This window comes from Myotis lucifugus, unplaced genomic scaffold (genome assembly GCF_000147115.1).
Source record: "Myotis lucifugus unplaced genomic scaffold, Myoluc2.0 scaffold_202, whole genome shotgun sequence".
Classification (NCBI taxonomy): domain Eukaryota; kingdom Metazoa; phylum Chordata; class Mammalia; order Chiroptera; family Vespertilionidae; genus Myotis; species Myotis lucifugus.
In genome coordinates this window covers 1,027,160-1,048,949 of record NW_005871250.1, presented here as the reverse complement: position 1 = coordinate 1,048,949, position 21,790 = coordinate 1,027,160, and the positions used below count along the sequence as shown (strand labels likewise).

Genomic DNA, 21,790 nt, shown 5'->3' with positions numbered 1-21,790 from the left:
TTAATATATATCCTTCCATGTATTTGCTTGTATACATGTTTATCTCTGAACAAATAGTAGGGTATTATTTTATGTGAGCTTTTAAAATTCTAGGTACATAATATGTCCTTTACATGATCTGTTTATTTTTCCATTCCACTCAAAATTATATTTTTGATAGCTATCCAGGTAAAATTGTGAGGATCTCACTCATATCTTGCCATGGGACAGTTATATATTCTCTGTGGGGTTGTTGTGTTTTTTTTCAGTCTGTAAAGTATGCATGATTATGCTTACCTTATAAAGCACTTATGAAGGTTAAATGTAATTGATATGTGGGTATGTATATGTACACAACATATGCACATACAGTAGAGGGTCTGACCTCTAGTAAAAGCCTAATAAATGTTAATTTCTATTATATTAGTATTGTAAAGAAAATAATTAGGGGCTTTCTTTTCTTTGCACTTCTTCTGTAATACTGGTAGTAAACAGAACAAGAAAATCATTTTTTGTTACCAAACATTTGTCATAAACTAGGAGAATCTTAGAAAGGAGAAATAAAACATTTAAACACTTAACCACTCTCTTGAATTCTAGAAAACACCAGACCTGGGAACCCTAGATTCATTTTCACCCTTAAGAGGTGGTACTTTTCTCTGTTCTAACCAATAAGGTCCTAAAACATCTAATCCTATATAATAAAAGCCTAATATGTTAAGTGTCCTGTCGTCTGGTCAGCCATTCAACCAATCAAAGCATAATATGCTAGTGATATGCTAAGGCTGCTCAATTGCTCGCTGTGACATGCACTGACCACCAGGGGGCAGACAGTTGACCAGTTGCTATCACGTGCACTGACTACCAGGGAGCAGATGCTCTGACCAGTAGGTGAGAGCTGGGTCCAGCCGATCGGGACTGACTGAGTGAGATGGGCCAGACACACCCTGAGCCCTCCCGAGGTCCCTCCCTGGCTGGCCAACCTCCCACATCCCTCCCCATCCCCAGTCGTGCACCATTGGGGTCCCTCGGCCTGGCCTGCACCCTCTCGCAACCCAGAACCCTTCGGGGGATGTGAGAGAGCCAGTTTTGGCCCGATGGCTGAACGACCAGTCACTATGATGCACACTGACCACCAAGGGGCAGGTGCTCAATGCAGGAGCTGCCCCCTGATGGTCAGTGCACTCCCACATGGGGAGTGCTGCTCAGCCAGAAGCCAAGCTCACAGCTGATGAGCGCAGCAGTGGTGGCGGAAGTCTCTCCCGTCTCCGTGGCAGTCGGATATACCCCGAGGGCTCCTGGACTGCAAGAGGGCCAGGCTGAGGGACACCCCCCCTCCCCCATCCCGAGCGCATGGATTTCATGCACTGGGCCTCTAGTAAATTATGATCTATTTTAGTGTCCTCCTAAAGTAGAACAGGAGCCCTTTAAAAGCTCAGAAGATCATAACAGTAGGGGAACCCAGCCTAGTTTAAGAGAGCAATGCTTGCAGCTTTGCCCTCTGAGGTCTGAGAATCTACCTCTCAACCCTTCTTCTCTGGGGGTTGACTTCTCATTCCTTTTTCTACTGTGAGTGCTCTGAGAATCTGACTGGTTTTCTCTGCACTTGACTCTCCCTGTATCTTTTGTGAACTTAGTGATGGATTACATGACTTTCAGGCTCAGCCTTTTGCCCTTAAACCAAATAGTTCTTCAGCTCCTGGGACAGAGGACCTTAGATAAGTAGCTCAGTCCCTAGACACCAGCTAAGTTATGGGGGCTGAGATGACTAAGTGAGATTAGAACCAACCTAGCCCTCTCTGGGTTTACAGCAGAGGACCATTGAACCCTTATCACCAGCTAGTCCTCTTTCTGTCTTTCCTCCTTTCCTGTCTCCTGCCATGTCACAGAAGGAGGAAACAAGTCTGAAAGGCTGGAGACTTGCTCATTGTTCAAACATCAAGTTCATTACAGGGCCAGATTGCTCGGGACAATGATGGCATTTTGGTCAAAGGCGATACAGAAGATGCCCTTAACGAGTTAAGATCAGGCATATCAGCCTTATAGTTTTATAGTATTTTCTCTTGAGTTGGACCAGGTTTAAATCTGGGATAAAATGGAACAGATTGAAATTTGAGATTGGAAAAAGGAAAGAGATTTGTTTTTCAGTGTGGCATACTATTTTATTCCTGTACTGTTGGATACAGTAGCCACCAGCCACATGTGACTGTCGAACACTTGAACTGTGGCTAGTGCTGGAGGAACTGAGTTGTTCATTTTAATTCATTTAAATTTAAATAGCTGCCAGTGGCTAGTGGCAACCACATTGGCCTGTCCAGCTTCAGACCAACATATACAAATATTGCTGGGTCTTTTAAGGTTCTGTTTTTATACCTGCGGTGGGAGTTAAAATCAACTCTTCTCATTTTCTGTGGGTGACTGTAAGGTAATATATGTCAATTATTCCAGGTTTATTTGATCATTACCCATAATATTTTAGAATTTAATATTCCCATCATTCATTCTTTTCTGTAAATGTTTCCTGAATAATTCCTATGTTTAGGCAACTCATTCTATGGGTCTTAAGATTCCTTGCCAGTAAACTCTTAGATAGGAAAAGGTACCTTAACATCCCTCTAGCATATATATGGGTGACCACCTTCTTTTAAACAGGATGGAATCACATTTTCAGATTATTGTGATAACTGTCAGTTGTACTTTGTGACATTACGTGACCGTTGTTCAAGATGTTTATTACATCTCTGGTATTTTATGCTAAGGAAGTTGGCCAATCCTCCAAAGATGATTCCAAGTAGGCTGTACATTGCTCTGTTACTTTGCATAAATTATTTGTAGAGCTTACCATTGTTTTCATTTTGTAGCTACCAGGTGCAGGGTACTGAAGCATTTAAAAGTAGAAAATGCACCACTTGTAAACCGATTTGACTATGCACAATGCAAGAAACTGAACATGGATCAGGTACTAGACCAGATACTACGGATTCCTCCTGAGAGAAACCGCATCATCTACCTACGCCCAATGCAGCAGGTACCAAGCAGCCCCTTTTTGATGACACATGTATTGCAGTGATATTTTTTCTTAGTCTTCAACCTTTGTGGATTTGGCATGTTCATATGCTCAACCCACAGTGATGATTCTTTAGATTCTACCGAGTTCTTTTAACCTAGCTAGGAATACTTTGCCGATCTTCATTCATGCTTCTCTGCTAGAGTTTTGTGGATTTTTAGCAAGTTCTGTGATGAGGGCAGTTATTACTCAACAAGACTGTTTTCAGACTGCCTGATTCAAATCCTGGTTCACTGATCTGTAGCTGATTACTTAACTTCTGTCTTAGTTCCATCTGTAAAAGTAGAATAAAAACCTAGTTCTTGTGATGGTTAATTTAGACGTGTGAAGTGCTGAGCAGTTGCTGGCATGTAGTAGCAATCATTATTTTCATTATTATGAAGAGTAAACTTTTTATTGTATCTATATGAAATTATGGGTGTTAGCTGAACCTATTGGGGTAATCATTTCATAATATCCGTAAACCAAGCCAACATGCTGTGTGCCTGAAATTTATACAGTGATGTGTGTCAATTATTTCTCAATAAAACAAAAAATAAAGTGAGCATTATATATAAGACGGTGCTCAATGCGTAAAGAAAGCTGAAAGGAATCATTAAACAGTCTTTACAGTCAGTGTCAGAGTCTGGCCCCATGAGAGAGATTTGAACAAACAAACTGTTGAGTGTCTCTAATATTCTGGGCCTAAAAAAGACACTTCCCTGAAGTCTTTCTGAGAAGGAGGTAGGCGTGAATGTCACTGAGATGGCAGAGTGGGATTTCATAAGAAGAGGTGAGGACGAGGCGTTCCATGAGAAGAAAGCAATGTGAACACAGGCTGCGAGGGGCAGGCAGCTGGAATAGGCCACAGCCAGTTTGAATAGGGCACCTGGTACTGCACACTCAGTCTATGATGCAATCAATACTTGAGCCTGTGAAGGACATACTCAGATGTGGGTTCCTGGGATCAGTTACCTAATTCTGGATGCTCTGTTTAATAGGCATTTATTTAACAGAGAAATGTAAGTCGCTGAGCTTGCAAGACAGAAGAATTTGCTAAGCCTCACCCCCAGCATGGCAAGCTATGTTCAGGGCTGAATGTGATATTTGATTTTCAAATCAGCCAAAGATTTTAAAATGTAGGTCCCAGGAAAGATTGTCCAAGCTCTAGGAGGTAGAGTTCTCAGGAATTCTGTTCCTGGGCCCACAGTGTGCTCTGCTCTCTTACATAGGTGGACACGCTGACGTTGGAGCAGAAGCTGTTTAGTGGCCCCTACCCCTACCACATCTGTATCATCCATGAGTTCAGTAACCCTCCCAATGTGCGGAACAAGGTGCGCATTCGCAGCTGGATGGACACCATAGCAAACATCAACCAGTAAGTAACCCGTGGCCCCCAGCCTCTTCAGTCGTTCCTCTTGCGAGCGAGGGCCATGGAAACAAGTCCTAGTTATTCTTTATTTTAAATGATCTCATGGGGCTTTTAAGGCGCCGAAGCATGAAATGTAATGTGAGAAACTGAGGGAATGAGGACTTACACTAAAAAGCATACATGTGTATCTGCAGTTTTTTATTTTCAAATGTAAAGAAAAATTCCAAGAACAGACTATAAATGAACATTTGACTTCATTTCTTTAACCCTAGGACATGGAAAAAGAGGTCAGATTAAAAATCTTAAAACTAATGTTTTACATCATCAGAAAATTAGACTTTTTAGGCATTTGATATATAAACATTAAGCACCACACACAAGATATTTGATTAGAGAATGGTTTCTCTACCTGATAGGATTTGGAAGATAGTGAAGAAAGTTCTTCTGACCTGACCAGATATGTATTCTCTAGTTTGAGTGTATCCTTCTTCCGTTAGGTATTTAATATTTAATTTCTGAGATATTCATTAGAATCTAGGCCTGGCACAATTTTGACAGTTCCTTTCTACCCCACACCTCAACATTATTTTCAGTTTTATAATTTTTGTTTGATTTTTCTTGTTGCCTCTAGAGAGCTCATTAAGTATGAATTCTTCCCCGAAGCCACACGAACTGAAGATGACTTGAAGAAGTACCCCAAGTACCCCTGGGGCCGAGACATCTATACTTTAGAAGGTGAGCAGTTAAATGGCTGGGAAGCTAACGAGCTGTTAACTAACTGGATGGAGAGACATGCCTAGGGAAGATAGGAGTGGGATCCTTACAGTGAGGCGGAATGATGGAGGCTTTGAATGTCTGCAGGTAGCAGGAACCAGGTAAAAGCTCTCTCCCAGACTGAGTCTTTACCATCCCTAAAGTAATCAGAAACTGTGTCCAAACAAAGAGTAGAAGAAAATTGAAACTTGAAACAGTTTGAGAGTTGGAAGTGACTTGAGGGCACCTGTTTCAACGTCTTTATTTTATACATATAGAGAGAAAAATACTGAGGCTTAATGAAAGCAAAGGGTGAGCAAGATCCCATGACCAAGTAGGAGCAAACGAGAACTGGTCCAGTGCCTTTTCAGCCATGAGGGACAAAAGCACACTGATGTTCTGCCTATAGAATGCTGCGTGTTGCCCTGTCGTTGCCTCCACAGCAGTAGCACTGTTCATCTGTCTCCTTTCAGGGGTTGTGGATGGCGCTCCGTATTCCATGATTTCTGACTTCCCCTGGTTGAGATCACTACGGGCAGCAGAACCCAACAGCTTCGCCAGATATGATTTCGAAGATGATGAAGAAAGTAATTATGACCTGACTTGATTTGTGTTCGCTGGTTTGAGCGTGTCCTGCTGTGTTAGATACTTACATATTGTTTGAGAGTTGGGAGCAGTGTGGCTGTTAACTCACTTCCTATGTGAATGTTTTAATTTGTGTTGTGTTATTGCTTGGTTCTCTCCCAGCAATAAATAATCTTACGAGGGATCTCTGAAGGTTGGTGGGAAGGATTCCTTCAGACAGATTTTTCTATCTAGATTTTTTTAATTTCCTGTTTATAATGTTGTTACTCCTTATTGTCACTTATATTATTTCAAATGTGTTCCAGTCACACTGACTATTCTTTTGCTACTTATGAGCAGCTCCTTGTTAGGTAGCATGTAGGAACTTATGATTTAGATGGAGATGTTCAGGAGGGGGGAGAGGGGCTTGAAGGACATTTTGAATAAAGTTCTGGTTGTTAGCACACTAGAATATCTACTTCAGGATGTTTTCAAAAACTAATTTATGAGTAAATGGGTTTTAAAAGCTCCATGTATGTCTGTGACTGACTTAGTCTCTCTGGGGCATTCCCACCCCGGCCTTTAATCATGTGTGCTGCCTTAGCATCAAATGGGGCATGTAACTAAGCTGACGGGGACCCAGTCCATGAGCTGCACCTTTCTCAGTGGCAGCGCATGACCATATAGAGGCACATCTCATGGACCAGCTTAATCAAGCGGCTTTCCAAATGCATCTGATAATAATACGTTTCCCCTTTTCTTTCTAATTTCCAAGGCACCATCTATGCTCCTCGAAGGAAAGGGCAGCTGTCAGCAGACATCTGTATGGAGACAATCGGAGAAGAAATTTCAGAGATGCGTCAGATGAAGAAGGGGGTGTTTCAGCGAGTGGTGGCAATTTTTATCCACTACTGTGATGTCAATGGAGAGCCGGTTGAAGATGACTACATTTGACTGGTCCCTCCTATTTCCCTGCTGTTTTGGCAGAGCCAGGGGCCGTACAGCTGCCAGAAAGGCCCCGGGGACTCGGGACTGCAGCTCAGTGTGTTACAGGAAATGTATAAGGAACACTGAAGTTGTATACAAAGATTTGTACATAAGGAGCTATACAAAGACACTTCCCGAGTACCAACTGTATATCATATGTTTATACAGTTTAATTTAAAAGTTCATTTTAATGAAGGCAGATCATTGGAAGGAGTTCATTTTCTTGACTTAGTTTATAAAGTCACTGGCTGAGCCTCCATTTACTATATTCTTCATAATCACTGTCACCCCCTTAAATCTGTGCCTTTTCTTCTCGAGCGAAGCAGTTTGAGTAAATCTGTTGAAGAGTCTTTGTGTCTTGTGTGCTTTTTTTGTGCTACTATTAAGCTGAAACCCTATAGTCAGAGGTGGCTACATGTTTCTGTACAAAATTGTGGTGTTTTTTCTTTCTTGGTATTATAGTTGCCATATTTCTTAAAATCAAGTAAAAAGACTCATGAGTTTATAAAACAACTCAGTTTTGAGAGAGAAATGGGAAAGTTTCCAAAGCATTTCTAGTTATTTATTTCCACATTCAATTGTGTACATGCTTTATCTTGAATATAAAAATAAAAGTTTGCTAAAAACTTTTCTCTTGCCTTGGACCTGACTCCCTCTTTGTCAAGATGAATAGCAAATACCATGCAGAGAAGGAATGTGCTTTAAACTGGAGGTGTGGGGGAGAAATCTTAGAAACTTCTCACGGAATCATGTACTGTATAATGATGTTCCAGTCCCAGCGAGCCACGTGTGCACTGGTGGTCCCATAAGGTTATAATGGAGCTAAAACATTCCTGTCCCCTGGTGATGTCAGCCATCTGGTAAAATCTTAGCCCAGCATGTTACCGCAGTGTAAGCCCTGACTACAGAGACATCCATCTCAAAGATGGCTGAACGGGATGAAGTCTAGGAGCCAGGCCGCATCCCCCCTCTGAAGTGCCTTTGTTTTTGAGATCTTGGTTGACCAGTAACTGACCATTTGGGCTACTTGATTTTTGTCTTCCCACACTATATTCCTGCTCTTACAGTTTAAATTCATCATAAAGAATGAGCCCTTGAAACCCTGGGCCCCCACCCTCCAGCCCAATTAAAGCAGAACCCCAGCCCCTTGCTCTTTCCACCCTTGGACTTGCCATGTGGCCCCAAGTGTGCTGTGTGATTTCCAGGTCTTGTGATAAACCTCATCTCCAAGTTCACCTAGTGGTTACTGCTGAGGGCCCTCTTGCAATCAGAAGAACCACAAGGGCCGATCCAACCACAACACTGGTTACTGATAGGCTGAAACCTGCACAGAACAATTGTGTGGTGATGCTGGTGTAAACAACCCTGGGCTGCCAGTCTAGGAAAATCTAGTCCGTACAGTTGCAGTAGTAGGGCTGTACCACCTGGATTTGTGTAAGTGCACGCTGATGTTTGCACAGTGACAATTGCCAGATGATGCATTTCTCAGAACATAAGCCCCTCGTTAAGTGGTGCGTGACTAGAATATGTAATTATGGTCTATACTAGAGGCCCAGTATTCATACACTCGGGAGTGGGCCTAAGCCGTCAGTCAGACATCCTTAGCGCTGCCCTGGAGGCGGGAGAGGCTCCTGCCACCTCTGCTGCACTCACTAGCCATGAGCCAGGCTTCTGGCTGAGCACACTGACCAACTGACCACCAGGGGGCAGCTTCTGCATTGAGCGGAATCTGGCCAAAATGGGCTCTCTGACATCCCCCGAGGGGTCCCAGATTGCGAGAGGGCACAGGCCAGGCCGAGGGACCCCACCGGTGCATGCTCACCAGGCCAGGGAGGGTAGGAGATTGGCCAGCTGGGGAGGGACCGCAGGAGGGCTCCAGGGCATGTCCGGCCCATCTCGCTCAGTGGCTGGACCCCATAAGCAAGCTAACCTACCAGTCAGAGTTCCCCCTGGTGGTCAGTGCATGTCACAGCAAGTGGTTGAGTGGCCTTAGCATATCATTAGCATATTGCACTTTGGTTGGTTGAACGGCCAACCAGACGACCGGACACTTAACATATTAGGCTTCTGTTATATAGGATGAGGGGTAAGGGCCCTGAGAGCTTATGTAGTCCAACCCCTCATTTACAGGCGATAACTGAAGGCCAGGGAGGGGAAAGCTCACCGATGGTCAGGAGCTGGGTAAGGCCAGGTAGCACAAGAATCTAAGTGCCTGATTCCCAGGGGCTGCCTTTATCTCAATGTCCACAGAAATGAAGGGTGCCAGCAAGTTTTCCTAACACTAAATAGTGTGAACCATAATCAGTGTCTTTCTGCAAAATTCTTTTCCAAGGCTTTTAAAATTCTTCCTATTACATTAGGAAGGATGTTAGGCACTGCATTCAGTCATCTCTTCAGTACCTTGCTTTTAACTCAGCTAACCTTCCTTTTAACTAAGAGTGTGTTCCATTCTCCAGGTTAGAACGGTGATCAGTAAAAAACTGGAAAAAATATAGATCATTCTAGATGCTTCAAAATAATACAAACCCCCAACCTTCATTTTAAGATTAAATCCAAACCTCAATTTTCACTGTCCCCAAATAATCTAACTCAGCAATTTTCAACCTTTTCCCTCTCATGGAACACATATACTACTAAATTCTGTGGCATACCAAAAAATATATTTTTGCAGATCTGACCCCAAAAAAGGTATACTTTGGGTTCATTCATACGGGGCAGCTATTGTTGTGTTGGCTCTTGTCATTTTTTTAACTTGACAATTTAAGGGAAAAGAGGTCCGAGACCCTGACTAAATAGTCAGATATTGCATGTTTTAAAAAAATATTTTTATATGTTTTTATTTCAGAGAGAAGAAGGGAGAGGGAGAGAGAGATAGAAGGATCAATGATAAGAGAATCATTGATCAGCTGCCTCCTGCACGCCACGAGGGATCGAGCCTGCAACCTGGGCATGTGCCCAGACAGGGAATCAAGCATGACCTCCTGATTCTTGGGTCAGTGCCCAACCACTGTGTGAAAATCGCGGATCTAACTAATGCTTAGAGGAGCCACTAGAGGTCGCTGCTTTCTAACTTTTGTTGATCAGTCTCGCTTAATGCACTGTTAGAACAAGTACAGCAGGGGGCGCTGAAGTCATTCTACAGCTGCCCAGACTGGACCAACTAAAAACACCGAATTTGGAAGATACATACTATAGAAGGCTTTTGGTAGATGTCTATGGAATGAATGGCTAGATAGTGATTGCCTAACAGCAGGATCAGCACACTTTTTCTGTAGAGAGCCAGATAGTAAATATTTTTATCTCAGTTGTGACAACTGCTCAACTCAGCTCTTGTGGTGTGAAAGCAGCCATAGAGGATCCATCAACAAATGGGTGTGGTTGTGTTACAACAAAACTTTATTTATGGACACAAATTTGAACTGCACATAATTTTCACACATCACAAAATACTTTTTGATTTGTTTCCAACCACTTAAAAAAAGTAAAAGCCATCTTTCGTTTACAGACTGGAGGATTTGCCGACATCAGAGAACCAAGTCATCCCGCATCCTTTAAGGATGTGGAGCTGGCACATTTTTAAAAGGCCTTAGGGCAGTGGTTCTCAACCTTCTGGCCCTTTAAATACAGTTCCTCATGTTGTGACCCAACCATAGAATTATTTTCGTTGCTACTTCATAACCGTAATGTTGCTACTGTTATGAATCGTAATGTAAATATCTGATATGCAGGATGGTCTTAGGCGACCCCTGTGAAAGGGTCGTTTGACCGCCAACGGGGTCGCGACCCACAGGTTGAGAACCGCTGCCTTAGGGAATGTTTCATGGATGGATTCGTGAATTAATGTGAATGTTAGAGAAAGAATCAGGTTTCTCTCACAGTGTGGCCAGGTGTGTGAGTCGTAATAGTTTCTCTAAGAGCAGGTACCACAGTTCTTACAGGGACTCCGCATTTGGATTCAGAAGGCCTGGGTTCAGATTCTGATACCCTCAACTGACTGCGGGGTGACTTGGAGATGGTCACAAGCCTGACTCTGGAGCCTCAGTGTCCTCACCTGTAAAATGGTTAACGGTGAATAGGTAATGTGCCCACTGCACAGGGCAGTCACGAAGGCCCGAGAGCTGTCAGCACACTGGAAAGTGTGATGGGTGAAGGTGGTATCGCTCCATGGTCACCCCCTTTATTAGAAAGGTTTTCTGTTTTTCTAGTCTTTCCATAACCTTCGGTTCCTTTGACCATATACCAGGAAGGAAGCAGAAAGAACTGGTGAGGCCATTAAGAGGAAATGATGATACTACGAAAGCATGTTTAAAAGCATTTACCAAGTGCTTCTATACATCCTCATACTAACACTTCAAAATATGTCTGGCTATTATGGCCTCCACTTTACTGTTGGGGAAATTAGGGTTGAGCGGGTTAAAAATCTGGCTCAAAAACGCAAAAATAGGAAGCGGTGGAAGCAGGAAGTGGCAGTCTGACCCCAAAGCCTGTGCAACTTGAGCAAATTGTCCCAGCCCCTCAAAGGGAGGGAGGAGGCCCGGGAGCCATATAAGGGCCGCCCTCCCCTCAGCGAAGCTGCCAAGTCGGAGTTGCTGCTGCCTCTTAAGCTTGAAACCACCCAGCTGACCTTCCGATGGTCAGCACAGGCCCAGAAAGAGGCGGCGGCTGCTCTCCTGATGCCTCCAGTGCCCTCTCAGACACGGGGTACAGCTACAACATGAGCGACAACACTGCAATCTACACAACGTCTATCCCATTAAGCTCACACAGGGCAACTAAAGAGAATGAAGATTCAGGTGTTGATGTGAAATGATGTTGAAAAAGGCAATTTGCAGAGTATTTAATACAGTCTCATCTTATTTCTATAGAACAAAACAAAACCTTATACTTTTATGTGCCCATTTCTACCCGTGTATGTGCACTGACACATTCTTGAATGATATAAGCCAGCAGTAACAGCAATTGCTTTTGGAGTCAAAGGGTATTTTATTGTATTTATATTATTAGAAATTTTTGTAATGAGAATGGACTGCAGAAATACATTATGTGTATAACCCCTCATTGACATAGCCCCCAAATATAGAATTTGCATATTTAGAAATGAAATAAATTTAAAGTAGAGGAGGAAGGAAACACTGTTAGACTGGAGTGACCGGCAGTGTTCCAGTCTTGACGTCTGTCCCATATATGCTCTGTGTCCTTGGGCAAATCACCGTTCCTGCAAAGTCTGTTTCCTCTTCTATGAAATAAAGTCAATAATCTACCCACCCAAGCTGCTGTGCGAGGCTCAGAGAGCTTGGGTAGGTACGGAGACCGCCGAGTGCCTGTGATACCGCTGTAATTAGCTAGTTATAAATAACGGGAAAGCAGCAAAGGGAAGGCCAGACATTCTAGGCATGTCATCTGGGCAGCTTCACCAGGAAGCTGCAATTTCTCACTCCCCAGAGAACCACCAATCCATTCCCCAAAGATCAGTGGGGGGAAGGGGCCCAACAAAGGGGAGATAGACGCATGGTCAGTGAAGTTGGGGTGACTGGGAAAGGCGCCCGTCAGTCAAACCTGGGGACAGAGATCATTAGCCAGATTGGGTGGCCGCTATACACCCTCAAACATTTGGGAAAACGTAATCCCCTAAACAAAGGATTTGTTCTCTTGCTCTTGCCCAGATGGCCATTGGACGAACACAATGGACGAATGGACTGCAGCTGGGAGCACAAACGGAACTGGCCTAGGGCTGAACTGGACCGTTCCATGCTGGACACTGGCTTTGATCTTAGCTCTGCTGAAGCCCCAGCTACACGTCTTCCTTGGCGGGACAAAGGGAAACGGGACCCTGGCAACTCAGGGGTTCGATTCCACAGAAATAAAGCTTCTACAGTATCTCCTCCTCCCATGCGAGTCTCAGAAAACTCTTTCTCGCGATACCAAAGGCCACAGGTGGGGGCAAGAACCCCTTCCCATTGGTAACACCTGCAGCGTGAGCTGATGGGACCAATGCGAGCATGTCCCCCAAGGGTGCAGGTTCCAGCTGCAAATGCGGGGCGTCAAAGTGCCTCGCACTGGGGGTCAGCAGCCCGGTGATGGTCTGAAACACACAGACCGATGCTCTCCCTTGGCTCACACATCTGGTCCTGGGGATTCGCTGCTGGTTGTCCGTGACTTCAGGCTCCTGAAAAGGCTGAGGAAGATCAGTGTGGAAGGGCCTCTCCCGCTGACCAGTCATGACCTGCATCCCTCCATTGTTCAAAGATGGAGACTGAGGCTCAGAGAGCAGGAGGGTGCAGAGACAGCAACAGGCCAGTGAGAGGCCGTTTCCCACGGGAGGAGGCATGGTCCTGGTGCTCTCCAGGGGCCAAGCTGCTGCAGAAGGGAAACGCTCAGGCAACAAGGGACGAGGGAGGCGGCCACACCCCGCTCGTTCGCTGCTCTCTGCCAGCTTTGGGGCTGACGTGAATGTGGAATAAATTGATCCCCACAATGAGCAGTGTTGCACGTTACGGGCTCGGGGCTCGAGCATCAGACTGCCTGCTGACCCATTCACGTCCACACTCCCCAGGTCTGTCTCCCTCAGCTGAGGTTTGCTCGTCTGTGATGCAGGGGCGATTCTGGTGCTTATAAGGATTTCATGGGGATTGAATGGGATAATCCACGTAACGCACTTACCACAGCGCCTAGCAGAAAGGAGCTCATTGATTGTTGGCTGCCCTCTCTATTGCTACATTATTATTTTTATTATCAACTAAGATATATTCTCGGTGAGCCAAAAAAGGGGAGAGGGAAAGGAGAAACCGAATCTAAATCAAATATAACAGTAGTTAAAAACAAAAGGTGAACTTCCCTTGTATGTTTCCAAAACTGTGGAATGGAGCTTGCAATCACATCACATTGACTCATAAAGTTTGGAAGTTCATCTCTGGTACCTTCTCTTTCAGCCCTTCCTTGCTTAAAGGGCCCTTCCTTGGAGGTGGGGGCCCCTAACAGCTCTCGGACACTCACTCGTCATCCTTTTAAACACAAAAGCCTTGGGCAAGCGGAGGGTTGGCTTCTCATTAGAACGTCATAACCTTGTTTTGTTGTCATCTATTTAGCTCCATGGCTGCTTTCTACTTATGGCAAGTAATACTGATTTTCTATTTGGGGTACCGATATAATGTTTCTCCCTAAAATAAACTTATGTAAGTGAAACCCTGAAGTGATTTAAATAAAAATATCACGTAAATAACAGTGCTGGCAGGATACATATTTGGTGATGCTCATTGGAACAGTCACGATACTCCTACCAGCTCTGAGGTTTTGGGACAAGACAAGTGAGGCAAGCGCAGAAAATGACACGATGTCCCAAACTCAGGCCTTCAGATCTACCCCGATTTGTTTAAATTCAAACCAAATATTCAGCCTCGGTGTTCTAGGCTGGATGGAAGAGAGCCGCAAACGATGGCTAGAAGAAGTCAATGCATTCGCCTTTTTTCCCTCTAGACCAGCTGCCACAGGAAGGACTGTGACCAGAGAAAAGCTGAGTCACAGAGAGAGAGACACTACACCAAAGAGGAAACGGGTGGGTAGACAGCACAGCACCAGGGAGACATGACTGTTGTTGTGAAGACAATATTAGAGGCAATTTAGTACAGCCTCTCCGGGTCCCTCCCCAAAGCCCACCTCCACCCCCAGCCAGACAGCAATTTTCTCAGGAAAGGGCAAGTTAGCATGAAGAGGACCTGTTGGTGAGATGAGGTGAAATCCCAGGAAGAATGGGTTTTTCTACACACGCATCCTTGGGTGTCAGTCGAAGTTGGTTTTTCTCTCTTTGCTTTCTAGCTGCGGATCCTGAGCTGGCCGGGGGGCTGCAGGGCCTCTGCCGGGACAGCCCTGCAGGCTGGACGTCAGCTTGAGGAGCAGCACAGGTGGACCCCTTTCTCCCAGGCATCGGGCGGTCTGGCTGCAGCATCCATCACCCAGGGGTTGTCAAGGCCAATCCCCTCCTCGGGGAGCATCGCTTCTTGACAGTGCAGGCTGCCTGGGAGATGGTGGCCACCTCAGAGAAGAGGGCAAGATGCAGGCCTCCTCCTCCCTTGGATAGGCTCGAAGGCTCCTCCTTCCACGCACATGCTCTATGACCTGATTCCCAGGAGCCAGCGAGTGAAGTAATGCCAGGCTAGCAGCTGTCTGGGCGGAACAAGTCTGGTCCTGTCCTGGGAACCACCAATGTGGGCCTTTGGTCCAAAGAGACAATAAAGTTTGCGTATGAGTCCACCTCTGCAAAGGAGACCGTCTTCTTGGCAATGACAAAGGCTCCTATACCCACAATTGCTGTTCTTTCCTGGGTCAGGGGTGTATGTGACCTCTACAGACACCAATCATGGACTGGCTCACAGAAGCCTATCCAGAGTGTCCAGAAGCTATGGACCAGTGACATGGTAAGATCTAATTTCCCGCCTATATTGTAATCTGTGGACCCCTGTTGCATCCAAGTTGCCCTTTAAGATGGTAGATCTGCCACTGAGAAATAATATCTCTCTATATAAAAGCCTGAGTGAATGACCGAACATCCAGTTGCTATGACATGCACTGACCACCAGGGGGCAGACCCTCAATGCAGGAGCTTCCCCTGGTGGTCAGTGCACTGCCACAATGGTAGTGCCACTCAGCTGACCGACCTGTCCCAGTGGCTCACCAGCTCGGTGGCAGCCACTCACTCCCTCAGTAGTTCTGCAGGTCCAAAATCCGGAGAACAGGCCAGACACCAATGGACCAGTGCCACCAGCACGATCCTGACAGCCCCCACAGCCTCCTGGAAGTCGGCCTTGGGCACTGTGGCCACTTCCCCTCCCTAGACGCTCCGCAAGGAAGAAATGATATAAAAGCGGCTGCCAGGTGGCTCCCAACAACTAGCGCAAACGTCAGCAGGATGGATCCAGATCCTGGGCCAGCAAGGGCGTCCCACTGCCCACCCGGAGGACCGATTGTGTCCCGCCCCCCCATCCCCCCTCAGGACAGGTGCCAGATGCAGGGCGCAGCTGGCGAGTGGCACTGCTGCTGTGATGTGAGCCTCTCCCGATCAGGACTGACTGGGCGCGAGCCCGCGCAGGCGCAGCAGGGCGGGAATGAGCGGAGCGGCAGGTGGCATTGGGCTGCCAGTTTCAGCCCAATCCCTGCAGGCCATGCTGAGGGACCCACCTGTGCACGAATTCGTGCTCAGGGGCCTCTAGTGTTACATACATAAACATGCTTGCTAAGCTCCTGGGAGAAGAAGCATTTCGCAGGGAAGAAATCCAATTGTATTTATGTATCTGTGTGTGCCCATAGGCATTTAATAGTAGATCCTACCGACTTCAGGGTGTTAAACAAAGTTTACCAGTTGCCTCGAAGCACTAAACCTATTCCTCCCCACTGTGAGCTGGTTCTTGTGAGCGCTGTCCTAGTCGTTCCCTAAGAAGTTCTTTGTGAATCAAGGAGAGCAGAAACCACATTCAGAGAGCACGTGGAGAACTATGGACCCCCAATTTCATGCATCTCTGCCTTTACCATTAAAAAAAGTGAAGAAAGGAAAGCAACTCTGAGGAGGCTTATTAATCCTCAGCATGAGGAGGGTCCCCTTGGTGGGTGACCAACTGGCCCAGTTTGCCGGTTACTAATGAGTTTCTTGGGATGTGGGACCTTCAGTGCTAAAACCAGAGTGGCTGGTCATCCTAGTCCTATGTGGAGTCTGACCATCCTTCTTACCATTTCTGGGACAGAGAGAAAAGGGGGAGGTAATGGATTCTGCCCTCACGGGTGAAATAGGGGATAAGGAGGCAATGTGGCTTCTGAGATCACTCAGGAAAGGAAGCAGGATAAACAGACCAGGTGGAAGGCCAAGGGGAGCTGACGAGGTTAGAAAGGTCTGGTGCATCTTTGCCTTGTGGGGTGTTATCACATATGCACCCCACCATCACCCACACTGTCTGTTCAATGGGCTCCTATAAGGACCAACAAGCAATCCTTTCGATAGGGATTTTATCAGCAACTACAAGAAAGGCAACTGAGCCTCAACCTGGGGGCATAATTCACCCCAAGATAAGGTAATTTGGTGGTAACTTTGACATCAGGGAAGCTTCTACGTAGGAGCGTGGAGAAGGGTAGATGCTGGTGAAAGATGTAGAAAAGCGGTAGCACAGGAGCTTCACAGGCAGGGGCCAATGAGGTTCCTAGAAAGCAAGTTGGTCTGGGGCTCTGTCTTTGCCAAAAGAGCCAATTGTTCTGACCGAGACCAGGCACGGACTCAGCACAGGGCCCCGAAAGCCACTCAACTGATTACAGCAACTGAGTGTTGTTCCCCAAATCGGAGTGGTAGGACCATTCTCAACTGAAGTTCTGGGTAAAGGCGCAGGCCCTTTTTGCATTGTCATGGAAGGGAAGTCAATCAGGATTCATTCCGAATGACCTCAAAGCCAGTATGCCAAGGAGAGAATGCCACCTTTAAACAGATGCGCACATAGAGCTGGTAATAGATCTGAAACCAAATCCTAAGCAGAGTTCCCAGAGTCTATACCCCTCAAAATATGACGAGAAAAAAAATGCTCATGTCTATAAACCAAAATATACTGATGCTTCTCTTGTCAGCACTTTGGTGCTTCTGGACGAACCTCTTGGCATTGCCATCAACCTAATTTTGCTAAAAGAGCCTTGATGAACTCATCCACCAAAGCATGTCCAGAAGCAGATGGCCAGCATGGAGAGAAAACTGGAGCTGTCGAGTGTAGGAAGAATTAAAAGGGTGAGTGGGTGGCAGATCGCTGCCTCCTAACAGCTAAGGGTTCTTAAGAGGAAGAGGTGGCCAACTGCATGGCCCCATGGGAACAGCGATAGAGTCGAGAGCTCTCTAAAAGAACTTCCTTTAATTAGAGCTTCCCTACGGCAGAAGGGACTGCATTAGGAGGTAGTGAGCTCCTGTCCCAGGGGGTGTGCAAGCAGAGATTGACCAACTTCCAGGGATGCTGTGAAGGATGCTACTCCTGCGTTGGGTGGGAGGCTGGATCTGACGGCGCTTGAAGTCCCTTCTCAACTCTGTGATCCTCCACGTTCTGGTCTCAGGGCCTGTCCGACACGGACGGTCCTCCATGACCTTCCCTGGGCCCTGGGCCCCCTTTCTCATACCTCACTGGTGGTGATGAGGGTCAGGAGAGGTGCCAGGGTGTCCTGTTCATGCAGATACAAATGGGAATGGATGGCTTAGCTGTGAGCCAGGTCCTCAATCAGAAGCATGATTCCAGGGATTCTGGGTCAGTGTGTATGGGCAGTTTCTCGAGTTCCTGGTGATGCCCGCTGTGCAGAACTGTGTACCTAGGAAGGAAGGAAAGCAAGCATGAGAACTCAATAGGCCCCTTTCAAATGCACCGAGGAGAGCACTCCCACCAATCCTCATTTCCTTTCTACTGCTCGCTTCTGAGAGCATGCTGTCTGCGGGGGGGCTGAATACGAGGCAGGGGTACTTCCTCAAAATAAGGTCCAAAGAATGCATCCACATTGCTCATTTTAAAGGTGAGGGACAGAAGACCTGGAGAGAATAACAGGGTTACTCAGACACTGAGTGGCAGAGCTGGAACTAGGCCCCAGATTCTTTCCTCCCTGCAAAGCCTGGGGCTCCGTGTTACTCACCGAAATGAACCCTATGCACCCCCTCAAGCTCTACCAGCACATCTCTGCCAGGGACTGTTCCGGATTCAGCAACATCCAAGTGCTGACTGAGATCCTAAACCACTCAGAGCCTGAAAGACAATGTAACTGTATTTGTTCCTTTCGGGGACATTTGGAAGAGCACATCCATTAGATGAACCAAACAGCAGGCTGAGTCCCAGCATCGCAGTGAAACTGACTTCTTGACAAGTGTTTACTATTTTTCCGCAATATCACATGGTTGCACTCAATATGCTAATTGCATTTAAATCAGCTTCAATTGCATGCAAGTCTTGTCACCAGTAACCCAGATTCCAGCCTCTGGCAGTCATTGTTATGAAATTTCTAGAGAGTTTAGGAGCACCATCCCCACTCATTTCCTGAGACGAATGTCAAACCCATTCAGTAAAACACACACACACACACACACACACACACACACACCAGTTTGTTATTTGGCATTATATGTTGACAACCAACTTGATGGTTTATCATGAGTTACAGTAATGCTTTGCTTTGAATTATATTGATTGCTTGTATGTACCAGGGACTGTACTAAGCCTTCTCCATGCATTACCTTATATTTAATCTCACAAAAGCCCTATGAGATAGTATGATGTTCATTTTTAAGTTAAGCAGCTTCAGTGACTCTCCCAAGGGAATACTGGTAATATGTGAAGATACAGCCCATCAAACCTGGTCTAGCTGGTGCAGCACCCATATGCTTACCTGGTTCTCACATAGCCCACGGACCAGTGTAAATTTAGAACAGTGAGTCTCAACAGGAGCACCGAATAGGCATTTTTGGTTGTCATGGCAGGAGCGGTGCTATTGGCATCTAGTGGGTAGAGACCAGGGATGGTGCCAAATATTGTCCAATACACAGTACAGCTTTCCAGAACAAAGACTTATCTGGCCCAAAATGTCAACAGTGCCAAGACTAAGAAACCTTGATATAGACTGAGTTCCCAGACCAGGCTCTGTCAGCTACCATCTTTGAGATGTTTGCAAGTTCTGTAACCTCCCCACATGTCACCTCCCTCCCCTGTAACTGAGGGTGCTGGTGCCTGCATCATAGCACCGGCGTCTGGATGAAAGAATGCAATGCATGCAAACAGCAGCACAGGCTCTGGCACAGAGTAGAATTCGATACACTGAAACCCAAATTATCCTCCTCATTTAGTTCTGAGAATATAAAAATGATGGTAATAATATATGGATAGCAGTTTATTATTTTAAAATATTTTTCTCCTTTATTTCCTTGATAGGTAAAACCTAAAAGAACTCAAGATATGAAAGACTACCAGATGTTGTCTTTCTTTCTGATCAAAGTCCCAAGCCCTGGTTTGGCAAGTAGGCACACTGAAGCAGAACAAATTGATTTTTCCATACATGCCTCCTGCAGGCCAGTCAAGGCCCGCAATTATCAGGAGGAGAGAGTGAGGCTCAGGGCAGCTGAGTGAGTACTTAAGCATTACGGTAGGTGAGTGGCAGAGCCTGGCCAGGAGCACAGGCAGACTCCTGCCCATTGCTCTTACCCCTGAGCAGCATCGTTAATGACTTAAGTCCAGGCGTTCAAAAAAGGGCTTCGAACCTAACACCCCATGAAATGGGACTGCACTCCTGAGGTACAGGGATATCCCTGACGTGAATACTTGTGCAGGAGAAACTTAATGATAATAATGAGAAATACACAGCTCCATTTATTGCGAAGTGAGGATGTGTGTTGGTAACAGTTTTAGTAATTACATATATGATTTCATTTATATCATTCATTTTCCACAACCCTGAGTGCTAGCTGCTATACTTAGATCTACTTTACCGATGAGAAAACTGAGCCTCAGAGAGGTTAAGCAATTAATGGTAGGTCACAGTCTCCATGATGCCCACACTCTTAACCTCAAAACACTCCTGAACCTGGCCAATAAGTCAACTTCAGTAGAAATCAATGGCACTTTCTCCTTCCCTGTGTTCACATAAAAAGAGTGTCCTAGTTGAGGAACCAAACTGATATTACTGAACGTAGAAGAGGTGCTGCCACGGAACGCAGGCACACCTCGACAGCAGCCGTTCACACACCTCTCGGAGGGCTCTATTTCTCCTGTGCTAAAGAGTGGGTTGTTCAGGAACAACTAGAAAAGAGTGTGGGACTGGGGTCGGTATTCCAAGTGGAGGTTCTCTTTGTCCTGCTGCAGTTGACTGGGGGTGAGCAGACAAACACGTTTTCTAGTTGCCACTTATGGGTGGGTCCTGTCACCGCGGTAGGCCGAGTGATACCCACAGAATGGAGGGACTAGTGTGAGATTTCCTTGGCAGGACTCGGGTAGAGGGCCTTGTGTCTCAAATGGAGTGTGGCCTGCAGAGGCATTCCCTGGGCTGGGGTAGTCCCCATTCTTCGTGAGATGCCTATATTTTTAATTTGGTATTTTCACTTTGACAGTAAATCAACAATTTAAGCGGATTTGGGACCATCTGGATGGCCACCTTATGAAGTCACATCGCCTTGTGAATTCAGGTCGCCTTTGCATTCGGGGCCCCCCTCATGTTGCAGTGACAGTGGCTAACTTTATGCAGCATCTCTCTAACTGGGGTGCATGGATCCCACGCGGTCTGCGGGCATATTCATGGGGATCTGCGCATCCCCGATTTGAGCAATACTGGGGCAAAGAAAGCACACATTAACAGCGGGCAAACAGAATGGCATTCAAATCCTGACTCTACCATTTACTAGTTGTGTGACCTGGTCAAGCAGATTAGTTCCAGGGGACATCATTGCTTTGTTGTGATAATAAAATGAACATCTTTAAGGGACTTCACAAAGGGCTGGATACACAGTGAGAGCAGGAATCATTACTGTTGAGGAAGCCAAGGCTCAGGACGCGTGACTTCCTCAGGGTTGAATGGCTCTGGAGGCAGAATGCCTGGGTCGACGTCCTGCCTCTGGCATGGACTAGCTCTGTGATTATTCCCGATGTCGTGGGCATTATATGAGATTATGCCCATAAAATGCTTATTTGAATAGTGCCCACCAACAAGTACATACTCCATTAATGTTAATTAATACTACTGCTATTTAATGATCCAGGTCAGACTCTAACCCAGTACTTCATTGATGATTCAGTGCAGGACTCCACTCCTTAGTAGTTGGTCCAATGTTTGTTCACTTAGCAATTGATCATGAGGCTGGAAGAAACCTTCAAGATGGCCTTAGAGATAAAGACGTAGCCTCTCCAGGAGGCTGTCATCTGCTCAGAGTGGCAAACGTCTCCTGGCTCTGTCTGGTGTAGGATCTTACATGCAGACCCTAGAGGTGAGGGCGTACGTGCAGACCCTAGAGGTGAGGGCGTACCTGGACAGTGTCAGGTCCAGATGAAAGCTCTCTGCTGTTCCCAAGCAACAGCAAGGCAGGAAGCAGCTTGCCTGCTTTGCATTAATTTACT

At 46.1% G+C, this 21,790-nt stretch overlaps 2 protein-coding genes across 11 annotated transcripts in view; one reads left to right on the top strand and one right to left on the bottom strand.

Moving 5' to 3' along the window:
- Positions 1–7,331, top strand: part of FBXO38 (F-box protein 38) — a 51,508-nt gene extending 44,177 nt beyond the window's left edge. For 5 of the 10 annotated variants that reach the window (XM_006097447.3, XM_006097445.3, XM_023761198.1 and 2 more), the window contains 5 exons: positions 2,841–3,007; positions 4,258–4,403; positions 5,029–5,132; positions 5,624–5,737; positions 6,490–7,051. In XM_006097447.3, the coding sequence (XP_006097509.1) occupies positions 2,841–3,007; positions 4,258–4,403; positions 5,029–5,132; positions 5,624–5,737; positions 6,490–6,668 (710 nt within the window). In that variant the 3' untranslated portion in view covers positions 6,669–7,051. The other 5 variants (XM_023761202.1, XM_023761199.1, XM_023761197.1 and 2 more) reach the window with 3 other exon arrangements.
- Positions 7,332–17,442: 10,111 nt separating this feature from the next.
- Positions 17,443–21,790, bottom strand: part of HTR4 (5-hydroxytryptamine receptor 4) — a 144,446-nt gene continuing 140,098 nt past the window's right edge. The window contains 1 exon segment of the mRNA XM_023761223.1: positions 17,443–18,017. Coding sequence (XP_023616991.1) covers positions 17,930–18,017 — 88 coding nt within the window. The 3' untranslated portion in view covers positions 17,443–17,929.